The 22,696-nt window shown below is 42.0% G+C and overlaps 1 protein-coding gene across 1 annotated transcript in view; it reads right to left on the bottom strand.

Moving 5' to 3' along the window:
* Window positions 1–22,696, bottom strand: part of mylka (myosin, light chain kinase a) — a 77,556-nt gene that overhangs the window by 19,895 nt on the left and 34,965 nt on the right. Inside the window, 3 exon segments of the mRNA XM_049594377.1 lie at window positions 12,542–12,601; window positions 15,639–15,755; window positions 20,671–21,569. Coding sequence (XP_049450334.1) covers window positions 12,542–12,601; window positions 15,639–15,755; window positions 20,671–21,569 — 1,076 coding nt within the window.

Genomic DNA, 22,696 nt, shown 5'->3' with positions numbered 1-22,696 from the left:
AGACACAAGATGACCACAGATGCAGAGGAACTGCAAAGAGACACAAAATGACCTGATGTATAAATAGGAGAGGTGTCTTTCCCTAGGGGCCGTCTGTCTCATGGAACACTGATGTTTATTAACAGAATATCTTACCTACATGTAGAAGATTGTTTCTCAGTGTTTTATTTGAAAAGTTTTCATGAATGCGATTTTATTCCTGTGACGACACAAAGTCTGCACAGATGATACCTCCTCCATGACACAGTCAGAATCATGTAAAGCCTATTGATGACACTGATGGATCACCATCAGTGTCATCAATGATTTGTCAAGTTTAGGAACATAGTTAAGGTGTGAGGACGGTCATGAGACGAAGGAGCTTTTGTCACATTATTATGTTGTTATTGTTGAGTTGCAGAAACTTCCCCTGGTATGCTCTGTAGCTCCTCAGACAGATTCAATATTAGTTATGACTCATCAGTTTAAACCCTCAGAGAAATAAACTTGTGGTTGTTTTCTCTTCCATATGTGAACATTTAAAGTTTAAAGAGGAGTTTTATGATATTGGTGTAACATTGATTTAACTTTTATTGTCTCAGCTGTGTGGATTATTTTCCTCTTGTTCCTTGTAACAGAATCATCAGGATGTATGTCCACCTCTTTATGGTTCAAAAAAAGAGAGAAGAAGAAGAAGAATGTGAGACAGAGCGTCCCTGATGACCAAATATGGACAATCTAAAAATAGGTCCTCAGGACGCAGGAAATAGTTCCTGCAGGCTTTTATTTATTCTGATGGCTGCAGAGGAAGAAACTACACTATCTATACTGTTACACACTGAAGTACACACTTTATACTGCACTACACACAGTACTGCACTGAAGTACACACTTTATACTGCACCACACACAGTACTGCACTGAAGTACACACTTTATACTGCACTACACACAGTACTGCACTGAAGTACACACTTTATACTGCACTACACACAGTACATTTTCATTTACTCTGACAGTACTTTTACTGCAGAAAAGGACCTGAGTACTTTTGATAAAATGTGTGTTGATGTGAAGAGACGTGATCAGTCTCCTTCATAAATCCAACATTACTGGACATGAGCTGTTTTGAACATTTTACTGAGATAAAAGCTCCAGACGGAGGATCACTGCAACATTTAACCACAGTCTGAGTCTAATAAAATACCCAGACTGCAGTTCAGACAGGAGGAATCTGTTTTCACTTCTTCACAGGACGAATCAAATAGTTTGTTCCCTCAGTCCGTTTGTCTGAAACCTCTGTCTGCACAAAAACAAAACTCCTACAGCTCCGTTTGACCGATACAAGTGCTCTAATCAATATTCAAACACACCTGAGGATCAGCTGCACAGGTGAGTTTATATCCTGACACACACGCATGAAGCTCCTCTGTCTCTGTCCAGCAGAGGCTGAGATGCAGCTGACGTACAGAGCCATGATCTAAAGCCCAGTGTTGGCCTTTATTGGAGCGTTGAGCTCTTCAAACTTAAGTTTAAAAATTAACATTAATTTCTTAATGATTAAATATTTTCAACATATAACCAGCTGACATCTACTGGACAGTAAAATCCCCTGATCACTGATCCATAATGAGTAATGACTGGTTAATATCAGACTATAATGTAACTCTAAGTATTAACTCCTCCTTTGAAACAGACACACTCATGTCGTCTGCTGATGAATGATAATAAAATAACAGTGTGGTATTACTGTAGTACTCTGACTTCAGTAAAGGATCTGAGTACTTGTTGATAGTAACAGCACACACACACAAACACACACACGCACACACACACACACACACACACACACACACAGTAGGTTGTGCTAACAGTTTAAGGAGCGTTTGATTTATGTGTCTCAGCGGGCCGACTCAGTGACACCCAGCTTCTGTCCTGCAGAGTCAGCTGACTGTCAGAGCTGCACTCTGATTGGCTGTTTGCACTGTCTGTTTGATCCACCAGTCAGCAGCAGGTCCGATACCCAAACTACCAAACTACCACACGACTCAGTGCACCAGAAAAAGATTTAGTATGTCCCAATTCATAATGTGTCAAAAGCAGTATATCAAAAATATCAGGATGTTCTGGTCACATTTTGCAGTTTGTAAGCCAGTGTGCTTTTCTGACTATCCTGACCCACAATCCTCTCTGTCACATCGAACCACAAATAGCCTGACAGCTGATTAACAGCTGTCAGAAGCAGCAATGATGGACGACAGCACATTCAAGTGACTGATGACCAGATCTATGAAAATAACAGCGACACAGAAATGCAGATGTAATTTCACTGTGGTGATTATAACATGTTAAAATCTACAATGTACGGGGTGTCGGTAGCTTAGTGGATAGTGCTGGGGCCCCACTGCTTGCTGCGTGTCACCCCCCCCCCCCACTCTCTCTCCCCATTTCACGCTGTCCTGTCCAATAAAGGCAAAAGGCCAAAAAATAATCTTGAAAAAATAAACAAATATCTATAATGTGCACAGTTATATAACTTAAGAGTCAAATGGTGTTTTGTCTTATTGGGGAACAGATATATGAACAACAGGGTCAAAGTACTTCATGCAACAGTATGTGCTTTTTAAGTGCAGATGCAGTTCATCCTAAAAGTAAGATGAAAAAGTATGCAATTCAGAACACATCACATGTACAAGTGCTGAACAACAACAGCAACAACAATGGAGCAGAAACATGTTTATATATTGTTTGTCACTCAGAGCAGCTGTCTGTCCTCTCTCCCTACGTTCTTCAACCTTCCCCTCATCCAGAAAAAGTGCTGACATGTTTACTTCCTTACATATTCCATATCATAGCAACTAAACGCAACCACAGCGTCTCAGCTGAAAAATCGCCGTGCCTACAATGTGCTCTCAAACGCTCCCAGCTGGGCGTTTCCTGAGGAGTGCCTGGTGTTAACAGCTCTCTGATGGGAACAGAGCCTCAAGGGTTAATTTCATGATTATCATCGTCCCTGTTAAATAAACCAGTAAATAAACACAGTTCTCAGCAGAGTCACAAAGTTTGGTGCTTCAGCTCAGCAGGAACAAACTTCCCCTCAGGAAACAGTTTTTAGTGTTTCTTGAAAACAATAAAGAAGAAGCTTCTGATGCAGAACAACACTGATCACTGCAGACATAGATCAATCAGATCGATCACAGACTGAATCCAATCAGCTGTTTCTGTTTCCTCCAGCTGGACGGAAAATGTTCAAAAAAATGAATGAGCTTCAACAACATCAGCTGATACAGAGGTCACTTCAGGTCACAGTTTTCCAGCTCCCTCTCTCTCTCTCTCTCTCTCACACACACACACACACACACACACACACACACACTCTGTTTGTGTTTTCAGATTTTAAGCTGCTTTACTTCAAATTAACTGTAAAAACAAAATTATGAGAAATATTTATCTGTATATCCCCAGTGATCTTCAGGTTGTTCAGGCGACCACACATACAAACACACTGTATTCTGAAGTGCAATGAATTTCCAGCACAGAGCTTTTATTTTGAAGTTTCCTGCTGTAGAGTGAGTGGCTAACGGACAGCTACTTATCAGGGACAGCAAACTAGCTCGATGACTTCAGAATGACACTGAATGTATTAAACTGTGTGGACCTTGAACTAATGACTAGGGACGTTTCACACCTGCCCTGTTTGGTTCGGTTCAGTCAAACTCAAGTTCGTTTGCCCCCTCAGTGCGGTTCGTTTAGGCAAGTTCGAACACAGCAATCACACTCAGGTGCGCACCAAAACAACTGAACCGTGACCTTCTTGAAGAGGTGGTCTCAGTCCAGTTACAAATGAACTCTGGTGTGGTTGGTTTGTGGTGAGAAGGTGTTCCGACCTGGATGTGAAGCAACTGCAGTCACATGACACATTGTTTGGGTTAAACATGAGCATGTTACAGTCCTGGAGGATTATTAATGTGCACCTCCTCCTGTACTGCCTTAATATGCACATTCAGCACATCCAGTGCATCAAAACATTGTTTTCTAGTTGGAGCCGCGCCTCGTTTTCAAACTGTATGCTTTGACTAAAATGAACAATGACAGCAATATAGTCCACGATGAGCAGCGCTAAAATCAACCTGCGTAGTTGTCCCTCCATTGTGACATTAGAAAGTGTCACATTTATCTTGCAAGTGTACTCTTCTTCAACGCTTGCTTTACTTCCTGGATTTGTCCCACATGGAAATTCTGACCAATCAAGAGCAGCTTTCTCACACAAGGCATTTGATCTGGTCCTCTTGTAAATGCTGCCATGAGAACACGAACCAACTCTAGGCAATTATACAACTTTGGAACAACATGAGTCCCTGATTCAGACCAAAGGAGACCGCTCTAGGGCTGACAGCAACCTGAGTCTATTTTGTCTAACAAAGCAGTGTTTAGTCAAACTGCTGAAACTGAAAACAGCTCAGAAGATACGGATGGTAAAAAGGGCTGATCCCAATGCTATATAAACTGTATATATATTTATGTGCCTTTCCCCCACAATCCCAAATAGCTCATAAATTTAGACATAGTTATCCAACATTATTCATTTTGCTTAAACATGAATTATTTTTAGTTATTCTCAGACTAAACTTAGTTTGTGACTCTGACTCTCTCAGCAGTTCATCTCTACTAAAACTGGGACACTTTGACCACATGTGAGAGCTGACAGATACAGATCGCATCGCAAGATGTTTGAAAATGTCAAGTGAAATAGTTTCAAAATCGACCAAGACGAACTGAAAAAGTCTAAAAGTCTACAAATCAACTGAGAACTGTCAGTACCAGCTCAACCATCTTGTTAAGTATTATCTCTTCCAGCTGTTATTCATGGCTGATGTTACTGCGACCTGCACGCTAACAGAGTGGACAACTATCTTAACTGTTTGTTCATATTTCTCTGCCCTGATGGAAAATGTTTATTATTCCAAACAAGGAAGACTAGAGCAGATTCAACAACCTGCAGGAAAAAAACCCAGCAACATGTTGGTCTCATCATACATAATACAGAACATCAGCAGACAGATAAGACTGAGAGATTCTTATTGTGACAGTCTGCCCATCTCTTTCTGTGTTTGTTCCTGAGGGACAGTGGGTCGGGTGGAGTCAGACCACAGACACGAACACAGCAACAGAGACGTAGAAATCAGAACTCTCATCTTATGTGAGCTGTGGGCTGTCCTAGGACATATGACGGGAGCTAAAGAGGAGGTCAGGTGACAGTGACAGAGTTGGTGTAAGGAGGAGGTCAGGGTGGATGGACAAGTTAAACAACAACAGGACTTTCACTCATGAGATCATTGTTCATGTCCCAAGTGAAACCAAAAGTCAATGCTGAGTGACATCATTACCTTAAGGACAACACATGAAACCTAACCTAGCTGATCTTTGTTTTACGACCAAACCCCAAATGGATGACGTTCATCAGCCTCAGCTGGACTTAGCTAATGTTAGCATGCTAATGTGCTACACTAAGATGGTGAATATGGTGAACATTATACCTGCTGAACATTAGCATGGTAGTGTCGTTTTTAGCCTCTTTTACACTGCCTGTTGAAGGCAGGAATGTCATGCCTTGCCCTTCTGTATAAAAGATACGATCACAGAATGATGGGATAGAACTGTCTCGCCTTTAAGAGCCAGCGGAGGAAGTAACAGCGCTGACAGGACAGCCAGCATGAATGGGACGAGTGTGACGTTTTGAGGATGTGTTAGTGAGATATAAAAGTAGCTGATAGCAGTTAGCAGCTAACTCAAAGAAGAAGAACAAAGGCCAAAAAAAAATCTGCAAATAGTGAAAACAATGAGGTCCAGGAGCTAATTACCCTCCAAGCAGAGGACGAGATCAGCCGTAATTTATCAGAGACAGTAGATGACTGTTACTGACATGTTATGTCATTGTTACTGTTTATAAAACTTTATACTGCATTGCACGAGTGCTTGTAAGGAGGGAGGTTGGTGGATGGGTTACAAAAAAACAGACTTTCATCCAAGACTTTCCCCTGGAGTTGCAGGTTCAGATTCATGTGGACTTTGCGTAAGCTCTGAGTCATTTTAACATGCATCCTCACCGTATTTCTTTTCCTAAATCTAACCTCTGTAACGCTCTGTTAATTATGTAGCTGTACGTTAAGGACATAACGTCATTCATGGGGTGCAAATTCGAGGGACATCATCCAAACTGTTCTATGAGAATATGATGTATGTTGTGTTACCGGTTCACCCTTTTTCCCCTATAAGGGCGGTGGCTTTGTGGGTAACCTGTGAGGCTGTGATGTGTGCTTCGGTGTGTATGGAGGGAAGCAACTCTCTCGGGGCTTCATGGTGAAGATGGCAGACGGCAAAGAGTAATGATAGTCAGCAGAATAATGTGTCTAAATAAGCTCAGGACTCCTGTTCAACCTCATGAGAAGGCCATGTTCATTGTTTTGTGGTGGAGACTGCAATAAAGCCATTGTTGGTGAACGGCACCTGAACACCTCGCCATCCCTCCTTCTGCAGAGTGGTCTGGCCCGCTAGAAGCTAGTTACCAGCTAATAACAAGCCAAGAAAACTGATGTTAACAAGCCAGTATGTTCCCAACTACGGTACAGAGCCAGCAAGCAGTCACTGAGAGACGTAACACATGCAAATACATAAACAGACTGTTATTTAACTCTTAAATATCCATATCTGTATCTGTCCCTGACGAAGTGATCGGGCTGTAACTATCAATACAACAGCAGAATGTGGACAGATGTAACGACAACTCCAGAACAATAACAACAACAATCTGAAGCCAGAACTACAAATACAGCATATTTGTAGTTCTTTACTCTAAACATTAAATCATATCTTTCTGTCTCCAATCCAACATTTAGGAGCAGTTTATTTGAGTGAGAAGCAGCCTGAGGACGGTCAGCGTGAAGACGAGGAGCTTCTTAAAAGGAGACTTTGAATCAGTGAAGTAAAACAAAGTCTGAGAGAGTAGGCAGAGTCAGCGAGAGTCGGGGAAACCAGGCCTTAAATGGAAGTGTGGGAGAGGAGCCATGAAGAGCTCTGAACCGTTTTATAGCAGAACATCCTCCCCCCGGGTCATCCCTCTCTCCGCTGTCAGCTCCGATCTGTTGGTTCAACTCTGCAGAGGACTCACTGTTACATTCAGCACATTAATCAACCTCACATACAAAGACACAGCTGGAACAAGTACTCAGACTACTGATACCACACTGTGGAAATACCCCACTACAAGTACACGTCCTGTTTTCAAAACCTTACTCAAGTTAAAGTATGTGATCAGCAAAGTTAAAGTACTTAAAGTGTTTCTGATTAACTCCACAGTACATGCAGTATATCTCTTTCTTTCATTCCTTTTTGAGGCTGTAGTTCATTGTGTTGTTACTTTAAGAAAATCTTCTCGTTTCTAAACTGCTAAACTTCATAATAGTTACAAAAAGTTAGCATATCTTACCTTAGTTAGTAACATTAGCGTTTTTGTAAATGACAGGTGTTATACCAGGAGGTGTTAGCCTAGTTTAGACATGACTGAAGGTCTGAAAGTGTAGCAAACAGCTAACATTAGCAGAGACAACAGTAGGTTTAACAATAAACAATGTTGATAGCTACAAAAAGTTAGCACATCTAACCTTAGCTGGTAACATTAGCTTTTGTGTAAATGACAGGTGTTAGCCTAGCTTAGAAAAGACTGAATATCTGAAACTTGCAAGCCAGTGTGGCAAACAGCTAACATTAGCAGAGATAACAGTAGTTTTATCAATAAACAATGTTAAGTAGCTACAAAACGTTAGCGTATCTAACTTAGGAAGTAGCATTAGCTTTTGTGTTAATGACAGTTGTAAGTCCAAGAGGTGTTAGTCTAGCTAAGATAAGACTGAAGGTCTGAAATTTGCTCGTCAGTGTGGCAAACAGCTAACATTAGTAAAGACAGAAGTAGGTTTATAGGTAAACAATGTTAGGTAGCTGTAAAAAGCTTGGTGCCATTAAAAGAGTAAAAATTTCAGCTCCAGTTGTCAGATACGGTTATTAACAATGGGGGGAAGTTATGCTAACATATGTAGGTATAGCTAATGTAAGGGACAGAGTTAGCTTAGCTCAGCACAAAGACTGGAAGCAAGGGGAAACCGTTAGTCAGAGTAGCAACAAACAGCTAGCTAAGCTTACAATATGTTTAAGGGTAGACAATGTTAGGTAGTTACAAAATGTTAGTGTATCTAATGTTATACTAGTTGTTTGTAAATAATCAGTCAGATCAGGACGTGTTTACCCTAGCTTAGCATAAAGGCTGGAAGCAGGGTGAACATGTTAGCTTAGTGCCATTAAAAGAGTAAAAAAGTGAAACTCCAAAATCAACCTCCAAAATTCTTTTTGAGCTCCATTTGCCATAAAATACTTTGCTAGTTTCGATATGGTTAATAATAATGGGGGGAAGTTATACTAACATTAGATATAGCTAATTTAAGGACAGAGTTAGCCTAGCTTAGCTTAGGGGAAACTGCTAGCCACCGTAGGAACAAACACACAGCTAAGATAACAATATGTTTAAGTTAGTAAATGTTAGGTAGTTACAAAATGTTAGTGTAGCTAACGTTATGTTAGCTGCCTGTAAATAATCAGTGTCACATCAGGGCATGGTTCGCCTAGCTTAGCACAAAAGCTGGAAGCAAAGGGAAATGCTAGCTTCAAAATGAATGAGAATCCACTTAAAATTAAGCTATGATAATTGTTAAATCCTCTGTGCTATCATGGTGAGACAACATGACATGTCATGGTTTTCACAACCAGTTATCAGGTCATCAGGTAATCCATGAGCGACATCATTGATCAGCTGCACAGTTCATCATTAATGCCTTGTCTATGAAATGTGGAATGACCATAATAACCAGTTCCCCACCAACAGTCTGACCAGTCTACACATCAACACCGAGGCTGTCACTGACAGTTAGCTAAGCCACGCCTCCCTTAGTTACTGTTGCCAACCTGTCAATCTGAACACTCTGGAATATTCCAGCAAATGACATATACTGACAGCTCTTCTTCTGCTCTGTGAAATGCAACTGGGCAGAGCATTATCGCAAACATCTGACTAATAATTGTCAAAATATCTGCTTCTTTGCTGACTTGTCTTCTTCTATATTTATTCATTCGTTGTATCAAAAATAAAAGTGTATTCATGGTATGTTTCTGTATCTCTGAATGTCTGTGGCTGTCAATATCTGGTTCTATCACCAGCTGATCTACTGGGTTAAAGATAGCTGCTGCATTCTGTGAATATTTAAAACTCGTGCAATAACATGTATTGTCAACACTTGATGATTAAATGTGCTGCTGTTAGCTTGCTAACAAGGTAAATTTAGCATTTGTGTGCATCATTTGTGGTACAAAATTATTACAGAATAAAGCCAATAAATAACATTCTGTCAGACAACAGTACAGCAGTAGTGAAGAATACACACATTTGTACAATGCTTCAGTGTTCACCGCGGTGAGTTGGTCGAACCATCCAGGTAATGAAGCTCAGCCCAAGTTCAACCAGGAAAACATTCATTCAGAATTTTCTCTATCCCACTGCTTCCCCTGCTCAGCTGACTTTGAGTTTTCACTCCTCTAGTTATTCAATCAAACTTCGCCACAATCTCTGTCAGCCAATCAGCATGCTACTGTCACATTTTAAATCTGCTCTCTGCTCTGCTGCTGTCAGCTGTAGTTTTAGGCAGAACCATCGCAGTGCAGGACGAGCTCTCCAAAACCCATTCCTCTACTCATTCAGATCATTAGCACTTCTTCATCTCATCTCATCCTCATCACCTCCAGATTTCTCCTTAGGCTGCTTTCAGCCCTAGAGTGGTCTCCTTTGGTCTGAATCAGGGACTCATGTTGCTCCAAAGTTGTATAATTGCCTAGAGTTGGTTCGTGTTCTCATGGCAGCATTTACAAGAGGACCAGATCAAATGCCTTGTGTGAGAAAGCTGCTCTTGATTGGTCAGAATTTCCATGTGGGAAAAATCCAGGAAGTAAAGCAAACGTTGAAGAAGAGTACACTTGCAAGATAAATGTGACACTTTCTAATGTCACAATGGAGGGACAACTACGCAGGTTGATTTTAGCGCTGCTCATCGTGGACTATATTGCTGTCATTGTTCATTTTAGTCAAAGCATACAGTTTGAAAACGAGGCGCGGCTCCAACTAGAAAACAATGTTTTGATGCATTGGATGTGCTGAATGTGCATATTAAGGCAGTACAGGAGGAGGTGCACATTAATAATCCAGGACTGTAACATGCTCATGTTTAACCCAAACAATGTGTCATGTGACTGCAGTTGGTTTACATCCAGGTCGGAACACCTTCTCACCACAAACCAACCGCACCAGAGTTCATTTGGAACCGGACTGAGACCACCTCTTCAAGAAAGTCTCGGTCCGGCTCTATTGGTGCGCAGGATGGACCCATGGACCCCTTTTGGGCCGCAGCCCACCAGTTGGGAACCAGATTCATTGCCCTCCTAAACATATACCATCTCCATGGGGTCTAATCACCAATGAGTTTTCACATTTTTCATTCCTTATGTACATAAATAAATATTTAGTCTCTCCTGACTGAACTGATTAATCAGTAAACTACACTGTACCATACCTCTCAGTATAAACACATTAATGTGCTCAGAATAGTGAGCACAGAAGAATCTGACTTAAATCACAGCTGGTATCACTCGCTGGTATTTAAAGTAATTCAACCTAAATATAATGAAAGTGTTTTATTGACCATGCAGAGTATTTTTAACATCGTACAACCGTCTGAACATGGGAATCTTTCCATCGTCACCATCCATCCCATATATGACCTGAAAGCAGCATCAGTCAGCTAATGTTCCAACAGACCCCTCCATCCTTTAAACTCCACCTTTACAAACCAAATACTGAAACTCTGGAGGCAGTCTGATCAGTGTTTTTATGATTAATTCGACTGATTTGAATGATTTGTTCTGCACCACATTCACCGTCTGACACGTCATCTGGGTGTCTGTCTGTGTGTGTGAATGCAACTTTGAGCTCTCACTGAGTCCTGTTTCAGGTTTCAGAAACTGGACGGTACGTTTAGTCCATGTTCACAGACACCCATCAACAGCACTTAACCAACACTGAGGTATGCACACACACACACACACACACACACACACAGGAAGGATTAAGAGTTGGATCATAAAGATAAGAGCAGATTTTCCACTGAGAGCTGAAGACAAACAAACTGCTGCTGCTGCACACAGACAGAGAAGGACCCCTCTACCATCGACTGCTGCTGCTGTGAAAATATTGCACAGGAAATTCGAAAGTAGTAGTAGTTGTAGTGCACCTAATGTAGATGTTATAGTTCTACTCCCTGCAAAAAGGGGCAGAGTTATATATATATATACATATATATATATATATATACATATATATGTACTTGAATTAGACTCTTTGACGCTTTACATGTCTCACACTGCATAATTTTCAGCTGAACCAGATGAGAACAGAACTGGTTTTACTGGGTCCACTCAGTCCGCCATTAGCAGAGAAACATTAACAGAAGAACGGCGATCATCATGTTATGTGTGGCACGTCAACACACACTGACAGCAACCTCCTGTTTACTAAAAGCGGGTAGGTTTATAAGTGTATCTGATTATCAGTAACTAAACTGTGCCCCAAGAATTAGTACTCGGAAACGAGTTAGCATGTTAGCATGTTAGCACTTCCTGTTCCCTCATCTTGAAGTCAGTGTGTTTTGGGTTAGATATATTAGCCAGCTCTCTCCATAGTGTTTCCTCCTACTGTCAGGAGGTGGAGCTGATAATACAGACAGTGGTGTAGTGTTAACTGATGAGGTGGGTTTACTGCTAGGTAGATGGCCAGGGTACCAAGGAGGAAGTGAGTTTACTCTCCGATATATTCCAACAAAATTTGAATGCCGTCACATGACAAAATGACCCTTACAAACCAGCCAATCAGGAAACAGCAGGAAATGTCACAGAAACCACCTCTGACCTCTGACATCATCAAGAGCAACCCACATGAATAATACCATACAGAACAATCAGATCATCTCCAGACAGACAGTCAATATGAAACTATCAAAGTGAGGAGGACATGTCCCCCAATCCACAGGGGACATGATGAGAAATTGATGCTTGTTAGCCACAACAACAACAACAACAACAACAACAAGTGGGGACATTAAAATAGACCAAACTGTTCATTCACTCTAAGACATCCACGAATGTTAGAGGACAGACTGAGGACTGATGAAGGAGCCTTGAGAGGCTGATGGAAAATGTTTACAGTAGTTGTATGGGAGGGGGTGCGGAAAGTAGAGGGGCTGATGGGAAATGTGGTCTTTAAGTGCAGAAGAGCTCTGAATAATAATCACACACTCATAAATACAACTGTGTGTGTGTGTGTGTGTGTGTGTGTGGGAACCAGCGCTCCCAGCCTGCAGCTCCTTATTGGGACAAAAGGAAAGAAGCTGCTGCTGCATATTTTGGAAACTCACTCTCTGAGGTCGGAGTCGCCTTCTTGGACTTCTTGTCAGCTGGAGAGTTCTCTGTCGGATCTGTAGGATACACAGACACACACAGAGACATATAGAGACACAAAGAGACACAGTTTTAGATGTATACATAGACTGTTTCACTTTGTTAAAATCTTTCTTCAAACCAATTCATTCATTTTTCGTAACCACTTGTCCTGTTGGGGGTCACAGGCGTCACTGGAGCCTATCCCAGCTGACATTGGGTGAGAGTTGCGGTAAGAAAAAGAAAGAAAGCAGTGGCAGCTGCTTCTGTAACACACTGTGTTAAATGACCAGATAATATCGTGTGATATCAACCGCAGGTCCCTGAATCGAATTGTGACAGACTTCTTAATATTGGCAAATATCGTATTGTTGTCCAAAGAATTGATAGAGTATCATATCATGATGACACTGGTGATTTACACCACTAGATGGTACCAATGGAACCGTTCTGTACCGTCCCCATGTTTGGTCCCCCCTCTGTTGGGGTACCTAGCACACAGATCTGGTACTAAAAGGTGGAGCTGTGAACACTGCAGTCTGATTGGTCAGTAGAGGACGGTCACTCTGCTCAGGGCTGAGTTGTGTCTGGTTTTGAGGCTCATGTAACCACTGTTCATACTGTGGAGAGTTTTATTAGTAAACTGTAACTATAAAATGAAAGGATGTTTTGCTGCCTCTCACAGCAGCTGGAGTCTGAGAAGAAATAACTTCATTCACTGGGCCGACTGCCGGAGACTTTTAAGGTGGAACGTTAACTTGTAATGTTACTCGATGTATGAGTTGATGATGTGAATCCATCAGCACACCTTAAATTTCACTGTGACAACTTTGACCATCACTTTAGTTTTTATTGTCTCTCTTGGATGACACTTTTAGTAATGAGTTAATCTTCAAGTGTTTCAACCGGATTATGTAAATTGCATATATTCTAATCCTCAAAATAAAAGCGTTGCAGAGCATTCTTCCTGTGGGCAACATTAAACCCCTGAGCTTGCCTGAGAAGGACTAAATGCACAAAGCTGCTGTTTTTAAATATCCCATGGAGAGAGACTCTCACTGCAGCCTGTTCTATTTTGTTGTGAAAATGTGGGCGTGCAGCCTCATTCTGTGGACGATAAACCAGGTGCAAACTGATAAAGGAGGAAATACAGTGAGTGCTGGACGGAGCAGTGAGTGACAACAACCCTGCCCACATTTAAGAGGACTGCTTGCGGTGGAAACACTAAATGGACCGAGGGTCTAGGTACCATATCTGAAGGGTTACTTTTGGTTCCAAAGGTACCATACTGAAAGTGTTTGGTGGGAATGTGGCTACAGACACAGACAACCATTCACGAGTCACCAATTAACCTGCATGTCTTTGGACTGTGGGAGGAAGCTGGAGCACCCAGAGAAAACCTACACTGACATGAGGAGAACACGCAAACTCTCCTTAATGAACAGGATGACAGGAACATATGGAGAGGGGAGAAGTCTGAAGTATTTTAATAAATGTAACTGAACATCTACAGCTATGTTCAGATATGTGTTCTTGTGTCAAGGGACACTCTAAATATCTTCACATACTTCAACACGTCCGACACAGTTAACTGTTCTGTAAACTGTTGAGTGAACTGATGGGAACATTAAACAGAACATGATCCTCTGAGGGTTCTTCACGTGTGGAACAGCAGCTTGTCTGAATACATAGAAAGTTTCCTCCATAAATACTTCACCCCAAATTAACAAACTGATCTCTGATGACTCGCTCCTGTCGGCGTGCTGCTGTGGAAGAACCAGCTCTGGCTGAACTCCCATCATGCTTTGCTGCACGTTGTTTCCAGGAATCTGATTCAGAGCAGTTTGATAAAAACAGACCGACTCTGTTTGTGTCGATTTATTTTAATTACAGGAAGCTCCGAGCAGACAAAGACTGCTGAGGAATTCTGGGAAGTAACGAGGAGGAGGTTGTTTTCTTCTTCTCTGCCGTGTTCACTTAAACAATCTGTGACTTGTCTCAGTTTATAAAACGAAACAACCTCTTCATTATGAGCCGAATTACAGATTAAATTACGATTATAACTAGATTACAATTAAGTTTTACATTTAATAGATGATTTAACTCACAGCAAGATGAGTTTAAAGTGCCACATTTTTAAACTGAGCTTTGCGAGTGTTTCTCCTGATATGACAGGAGTACAAATCAGAGTTCACTGAAGATGCAGGAGATTAAAGAAGCTGTATTTGGTTTGCAGGTTACATAATGAGATATCAAGATGGATGTTTCTAGAATAAAAATGTAACAGACAATTCAAAGACAATGATGACATTACAAGTAATTCAAGATGGAGTTTCATATTTAATATCTAATGTCCGAAGCAAGAACAAATCAGGAACCTTTTATATCTCATTTCACTTTCTTTCATGAAACCGAAGGGGTTTAAAACCTTTTGTCTCAAAGCAAAAGGGTTCCTTGTTCAAACCCAGGGTGGGGGAGCCCTTCAGTGTGGAGATTGCATGTTCTCCCTGTGTCAGTGTGGGTTTCCTCCAGGTGCTCCAGCTTCCTCCCACAGTCCAAAGACATGCAGGTTAATTGGTGACTCTAAATTGTCCATAGGTGTGAATGTGAGTGTGAATGGTTGTCTGTCTCTATGTGTCAGCCCTGTGATAGTCTGGTGACCTGTCCAGGGTGAACCCTGCCTCTCGCACAATAAATACCTGTTATATCTTTTTTCTTTTCTACACAGAAAATCAAAGAAATCAGATTTAACTGAAAGTGTAAAGACAGACTGAAAGACTCTGAAACAGAGATGAGAACTTTGGCCGAATTAAAAATAAAAAGATAACAGTTATGAAAAAGTTAAGACAGTGTGTCAGTATTAAAAAGTAATGTCAGTATGAAGGAGGGAAAATTAAATTGTCAGATTTTTGAAGGGAGTTTTGTAACTTCTTCAGAGTAAAAAAGAAAACTGGTGTAAATGTTTATTCTGACACTTATAGAAACTTAATTGTTCAGTGGACACAGATGGAGTTATTTAATTTCAGATACATACATATGTGAAGCTGTGAACATGATGAAGAATGAAGTTCTTACCATCGACGAGAACCATACAGCAACATTCAGCTTTTCCTCCTGCATTCTCGGCTCTGCATTTATACTGTCCTTCATCCTCTGGGAGAGCTTTGTCTATAGTCAGAGAGCACAGGCCGCCTGCAACACAAACACAACACCACATTACAACATCATATAACACACAGTGATAGGGCCGTATGTTTACTGAGCATACTGCAGCGTAGAGAGGGGTCAGCAGTCACGTAATCAATCTGGAGTTTAAGGGGCCGTACACATGCTTAGTCTTTAGCCGCCTGGACAACACACAACCAGCACCGTATCATAGCCTACGTACAGAGCAGATCTTCTTCCAGATGTTGTTTTGTAGTGTGTATTTGGCCAAATGAATGAATATAATTATTTCAGTCAATCACTTTACGGTAGTGGGAGTAGTCAACATTTCAACTAGCTTCCTATGCTAACACTAGCTAGTGTCTGTGTATCAACTCCCCGATCATAACTTCAACCACTGCTCATTTTGGAAGGACCACTGTGATAAAATGTGTTCTTTGTTTAAATTACAGCACAGTTAACAAACAGTGAATCATAGTTGTTTGTTTCTGGCTGCTAGCATTAGTTAACTTAATTAGCTGAAAAGGCTAGTCGAGGGTTATTGCTAGAATACATAGTCCGGAGGGACTCCGCTGCCGTCTCTCTGGTGCTTCTAGCACAGGAGCAGATCATAACCTGGGTCAGCGGGGACGCTTGTCATATTTTTCACCACGGGGAACCAGTTGTTCCTCCAGATCATCCATTTTAGCACTAATCCAAGTCCAAGTATCAACAGACGGCAACGGTTTTAATTAAAGTGGAAATAGACAACTTTTCAGCTAGCTAACGCTGGCAGCCGGAAACACGTATCTATGATCCATCATCTGTTTGAAAATCTAAACAAAGGACACACTTCCTTGGAGTGGTCCTCCTAAAATGAACTCTGGTGGAAGTTGCTATATTCTCTATGGATCCATGATTAAGGAGCTGATAAGGAGACGTTAGCTAGCGAGCTAGTGCGTTAGCTGGTAGAAAAGTCTCTATTGCTGCATTAAATAAACAATTGTGAATGTAAGGCCAATGTTATTATTACAAAAACAATCGAAAATATGTATTTTGCAATCTCTGTCCGTCAGACGTTGCGCTAGACTTTTTTGTCGCCAGTCATTTTGACCGACAGGGTCATAAAAATCCAGTCATAATCTATTTTCGGTCATTTTAATTTTCATTTTTAAATGATAATAAAGATATTCAAAGAAATTTAGTTTTCATTCTTTCGTTTTTAATAAATCCAACAAGCAAGTTATAAAGTGTGCATTAATAAGGACATGAACGAAAAGATGAACAGACATCCACACACCCGTGCCATTAGGCTTCGCCCTGGACACACCGGACGGCACTAATGCTTCCGGTGTGTCCAGGGAGTTATGTCTGTAGGCTCGGTGACACAAAATTAAAATTGTAATGAAGTGATTAGGGTATTGAAAAATGTGTTTGGTTATGCACTGTTGTGTTTTTTTAAATTATAAACATGGTATTTTCTCCACACGTTCCTCAGTGCGTGCTGTTATTTTATTTTGAAAATTGGCCGGATTCTCTCGTCTTTTCTGTGTCCAACTTCCTGTTTGGTACGATCCGCTCGATCCAGCTTGACAGAAGTGCTCATGGCTCCCGTGAAAAATAGACCAGACGCCGAACTGAAGTGCTGCCACTACTCCGCGGGCGCTCCACTCTGCTCTGCGGCCTGTGTGGTCAGTCAGATAGGTTAACATGGGCGCTGACTGAAAACTGCCTCCGCTGCTGGGTGCTGCGCTTCGGTTCCGCATCCGGTGTGTCCAGGGCGCTATGTCAACAACGCTACATCAGAGCGACAGATGAATGACCTTTTCTCTGCAGTGTGAAAACAGCAGCCACTTAAACCACTGACTGTGCACTCCGCCGCCAAGTGGGCAGGGGTGGTAATTGCAACCGGTCAAAATGACCGACGGCCTTCAGATTTTCCGGTCATTGTTGTAAAAAAACGGTCAATGACCAAGAATATCCGGTTAACGCGACTCCTGGTGCCCATGCAACATACAATTGAGAGTCTGCGTGCGCACGTCTATAACAGTGGTGTACGAGTGTATACCATGATATTCTAATATCACGGTATACCATTGCAGCCCCACCCTGACGACATGAAAACACACAGTGAAATGTTGTTGTGTGTCGCTCCAGCTGTCTGAGGACGTCTGTGACCTCTAACCTTTAACATGGGATCACAGTCCTCACTATGTGGGATAAACACGCACTTACACACACACAGTGGTGGATCAGGGGCTGTCCTGCAGACTGAAATAACAGGACGGGGATTACTGCTGTCTGACACACACACACACAGTGACACACACACAGGGAATCCTCAGGCAGCATATGTGTACAGATTTAACCAGCAGGTCTTCACAGTGTGTGTGTGTGTGTGTGTGTGTTTGTTCTATTTTTGTGAGGACATGTTGGGACGTGTATTTGTTACCGTCCATTGTTCTGATTGTTTCAGTCTGAGGTCAACAACGCAAAAACAGCAAGATAAACAATGGTTAAATTTTGATCCAAACTTAATGCCAACATGTCTCTCTGATTACTGACTCACTGAACTGTAGACAAACACAACTACGGTGAGTCCAACAGGTCAAACTACTGAAGAATCAACCCTGTGTTTTCTGATCAGCTGATGATCGTGATCGTTTTATTGGTAAAACTCAAACAGAACGAGGATCAGATCGAGATGGGTGGTGGATGGATCCAACTACCACTGACTTTTACCCGAGAGCCCAGTGGTCACTTCCCGTATGAATGTGAAGCCAAACCCTGTTCTTTTTTCTAAACATAACCACGTGTGTTTATTGTTGAAGTCAAAAACATCAATCTAAGATGCTGAACCAACGTAGTGCTTTTACTCTGAAAGAGACTGTATGCAAACTGTACATTTCCTGTGAAAACAGAGGTGTATTTTGAAAACAGACAATGCATGTAACAAGAAGTTGACACGGCGTCACACTTGGGACCTTTCACATCATTTCTTGACGTGGAAAGTCTATGATCAAACGTTGATATGTGACAAGATTGGAGTGAGAATGTGTTGACCTGACTGATTAGTTTTGTTCTGTTATTCTGGATCCTACATTTCCCTTGATGCACATTATGCATATTTACATCATGATGGATGTGTGTGTCTGTTAGCTGCCACAAACACCTCGACTGCTCGTCATCTAAGGTTTGAATCTGCTTTTCATCAGCCCCATTTTAACATCACAGTTGCATCACTGTGTGCACAGACAGCTCGCATAGCTTCATCTAACAGAGGTCAATAACACAGCGCCAAAGCAAAAAACAAAAACATATGATTGGTTGATGCTTCACTGCATCATTGGAGCACTGTAAAATCAGTTAGTGGCGCCCATCAGCAGCGACAAGTGTCTGGCATCAGTTTGTGGCTTCATGTCAGCAGCTTCAATTGAAAATGAGTTGTAGCCTGTTGCTGTTTCGTTCGCAGCGTGAACGCAGAGCTACACATGCACCCTTCTATGAATCGATGGATGACTGATGAGACGAAAATGTATCAGTTTGATGATATGTTCATGTTTTTTAGCAAAAAAATTGAGAATAATTTAAGCTTCTGAAAAATGGCTTTGCTACATCTTTGTCTTTTTTAAAAGTTAACTCATTAACACTTTGCTTTGACCCTTTACAACCTGGTGCGACATCACTGTTCTTGTGCTGCTCTCAGACGACTTTTGCAAGTATTTAAACCTTTGAATCCTGAGCTACTGTAATTGGCGCAATTTCTTTCAAAAACATGGGAAAAAACGGATTGAGCCATTTGGTAAATGTCCCGCAAATTTAGAAAATTATTCAAAAAAACAAAAAGACTGAAAATAAATAAATAAATAAATAAAAAAAGACAAAAAAATATAATTATTATTATTACATATTTAAATTATGGCACAGAATCATTTTATTTTTAAAGCATTTTTTAAGTCATTTCCTTGTTTTTTGTTTTTAACTTTTTTATATACTAATCTTGCTTTAATTTTCTCTTTTTACAAATTTCTTTGGGTCATGTCTTCTCTCTCTGCTCGTTGCCTTCTTCACATGTTTTTAAAACAAATCAAGCCAATTTGCTCTCAGGTTTCAAAGGGTAAACTTCCCTATAAAGATCATGATTGATTTAGGTTTCCAGAAACATAAACTGATTATTTTCTCTACAAGACATCAGCGAATTGTTAAACATTTCCATGGTGATGTCTTGTTTTGTCCAACAGTTTAAAATACTTTGTTTTAAATCCTCCTCTTACTCCTGACCAGTCCGTCCATAAACATGTAATAACTGGTTTGTAGCTGTGAGCAGATCTAAGCATCTGTTATCTACAACTCATCCTGTGGACAGACAAAATATATAATATTAAATATATAACATATAAAAATGAAATTCTATATAATTGTTGACAAACACTTGACATTAATAAACACTTAAAACGTCCTTAAATCTGCTTATAACTTGATTATAGAGCTTTATAAACCAACATCGACAGTGAAAATGATCCTTAGCTCGCTCCAGAACCTGGTGGAACGTCCCTTTAACAGACAGGAACCATTAATACCAAACAGTAACCTGAGGACGCGCTGAGTGAATCAGTGCTGGTCCTCACAAGTACAGTAAGACGAATGTGTGTGTGTGTGTCCTATGTAAAGTGATATGTGTGTTAACGTCGGAGATACCAACAATAGTGTGTCACACATCACATCCTGTCTGTTGTTTCAGATCTGCGTTCTATTAATAGAGTCTGAATCCTCTGAGCTGCATCAACAGTTGCTTCACCTCCGCCTCCACGCCGCTCTCTCCATCAAGCTCACATAACTTTATTCAAACTCACGCAGATGTCACAAACTTCACGCTCACACATTTTACTGCAGGTGTGTGTTTGTAAGTGTGTTTCTGTGTGTGTGTGTGTGTGTGTGTGTGTGTGTGTTTGTGACCTCTGACCTTCATTGGCGAGGATGATGAACTTGGACGGCTTGATGATCTTCCCGTCCAGCGTCCAGGTGACGGTGGCATCTGCAGGATCCGAGGAGGCGAGGCGGCACTGCAGCCGGAGCCGCTGTCCATCCAGCACCGTCACGTCGCTCAGCTTCTCCACCATCTCCGGCGCCTTCCCTCCTCCTCCTCCTCCACCTCCACTCTTCTTCTCGTTAATCCCTCCATCAACACAGTTGTTCACTGCGGCCTTCCCGGTCTCCCCGTTCTTCTCGGGGCTACTTGGCTTCTTCTTGTTGGCGAGGACGGAGCGGAAGTCGGCGGAGTTCTTTCCGGGTGTCTCTGCAGGTTTGTTGCCGTTGCTGGCGGCGCCCTTCTTCCCCAGCACGCTACGGAAGTCGACCTGCTGCGGGGAGTTCCCCTTACGATCATCCTCCGCCTTGGCTTTGACACCTTTGAGGTTGGCCTTAAAATCCATCTGGTGGCTGTGCTCTGCGGCGGCGGCGAGGCCGGCCTCCCTCAGCTCCTCTTCCTGGTTGTTTTTGGCGTTGAGAGCTCGCCGTCCCAGAAGCGAGCGGAAGTCGAGCTGCTGCGCCTCCCTCTGTCGCAGCTCCTCTTCACCGCGCTCCCTGGTTTCCACACAGCGCTTGAGGAGGCCTCGGGGGGCGGCGGAGGCGGTGGTGGCGGTGGCAGAGTCCTGGTTACCCTCCTTCTTCTTCTTCTCCTCCTTGTGCAGGTGCAGGAGTTGCTGGTTCTCCTTCTGCTCCTGGTTGGCCTCCTGCCACTGCCGACTGACACCACAGCTGCTGCTGCTGCTTCTCTGCTCCACGCCTCCTTCTCTGGCACCTCCTCTCAGCACAGCGGTCCCACCAGCTGCTCCTCCTCCTCCTCTTCCTCCTGCTGCAGGGCTGGATGAACAAGCACAGAGACAGATGGATGGAGGGAGAGGGAGAGAATAAACAGAGCTGGGTTAAAGCCCCCTGGAACAAGAGGCTCCGCCCCCTACAGCTGGGGGGTGGGCAGGAGGAGGTGGAGGAGGAGGAAGAGGACCTCAACTCAAAATGTCCATGTTACATCACAAGTGACTCGACTGCCTTTATATGGGCATACACTCTGATCTGAACACACACACACACACACACACACACAGATGTAAACACAAGTGAAACTGGACTCTGAGGACTCTTTTCTCCGTCCTCCCAGTTCACTTCATTCCCAGTCCACCCAGTTACTTTGTGGGACTGGGAGTCACTTCACAGTCTCTGATCTTGACTCACTTCTCTCATTTCACTGAGTTTTTGTTTTGAATGTTGCAGCTTACTTTCTGCTGTTGAAAACAAAAACTCTTCATCACTTTTAACACACACAAATACACACACATACACACACACACACACACACACACACACACACACACACACACACACACTGTAAACAGTGGTGACCAGCTGAGAGAGACAGAGGAAATACTGTCTCTGATTGGTTTAGATGATATGGACAGATTAGAGAAGCTTTATGGGAATCTGTGGATATAGGGCAGAGAGAGAGAGACTGATAGATGAGGAGAAAGAGTGGAAATGGAGGCATGTAAACAAACTGACTGAATTAAAAGATGATGGAGGGAATGAAGACAAGATGATAAACAGCTTTGTTTTTTGTCTCTGCAGCTCTGATGGTTAAATTTAATACTGTTTATCAATAATAGTACCGATGATGCTTTTCCAAGAGACGTTTTTCCTGTTCAGGAACAACAGAGGGTAGAACACTAACTTTCAAGAAAGCTAACGCAGATATTATCAGTATTCAGACACTAACTGGAAACCAGTAAAAGCATTCTTGAGGCAAATTTGTTTGTGTCATCTGTCCTCACATTTGAAACCACACACCACACTATGATAGACATCTGTTAGTGCTGGCTGGCTAACATGACACATATTCCAGTAACAGAAAACAGCTAGCAGCAGTGATAACGCTTACACAGACCAAACAAGGTTAGCTCTACAAGTCATTAAAAATTGGACTGAGTGTCTCTAAA

Source organism: Epinephelus fuscoguttatus, linkage group LG13 (genome assembly GCF_011397635.1).
Source record: "Epinephelus fuscoguttatus linkage group LG13, E.fuscoguttatus.final_Chr_v1".
In the NCBI taxonomy this organism is placed as follows: Eukaryota; Metazoa; Chordata; class Actinopteri; order Perciformes; family Serranidae; genus Epinephelus; species Epinephelus fuscoguttatus.
Note: the sequence above shows the minus strand (reverse complement) of the source record. Positions and strands in the feature narration are given on the sequence as shown.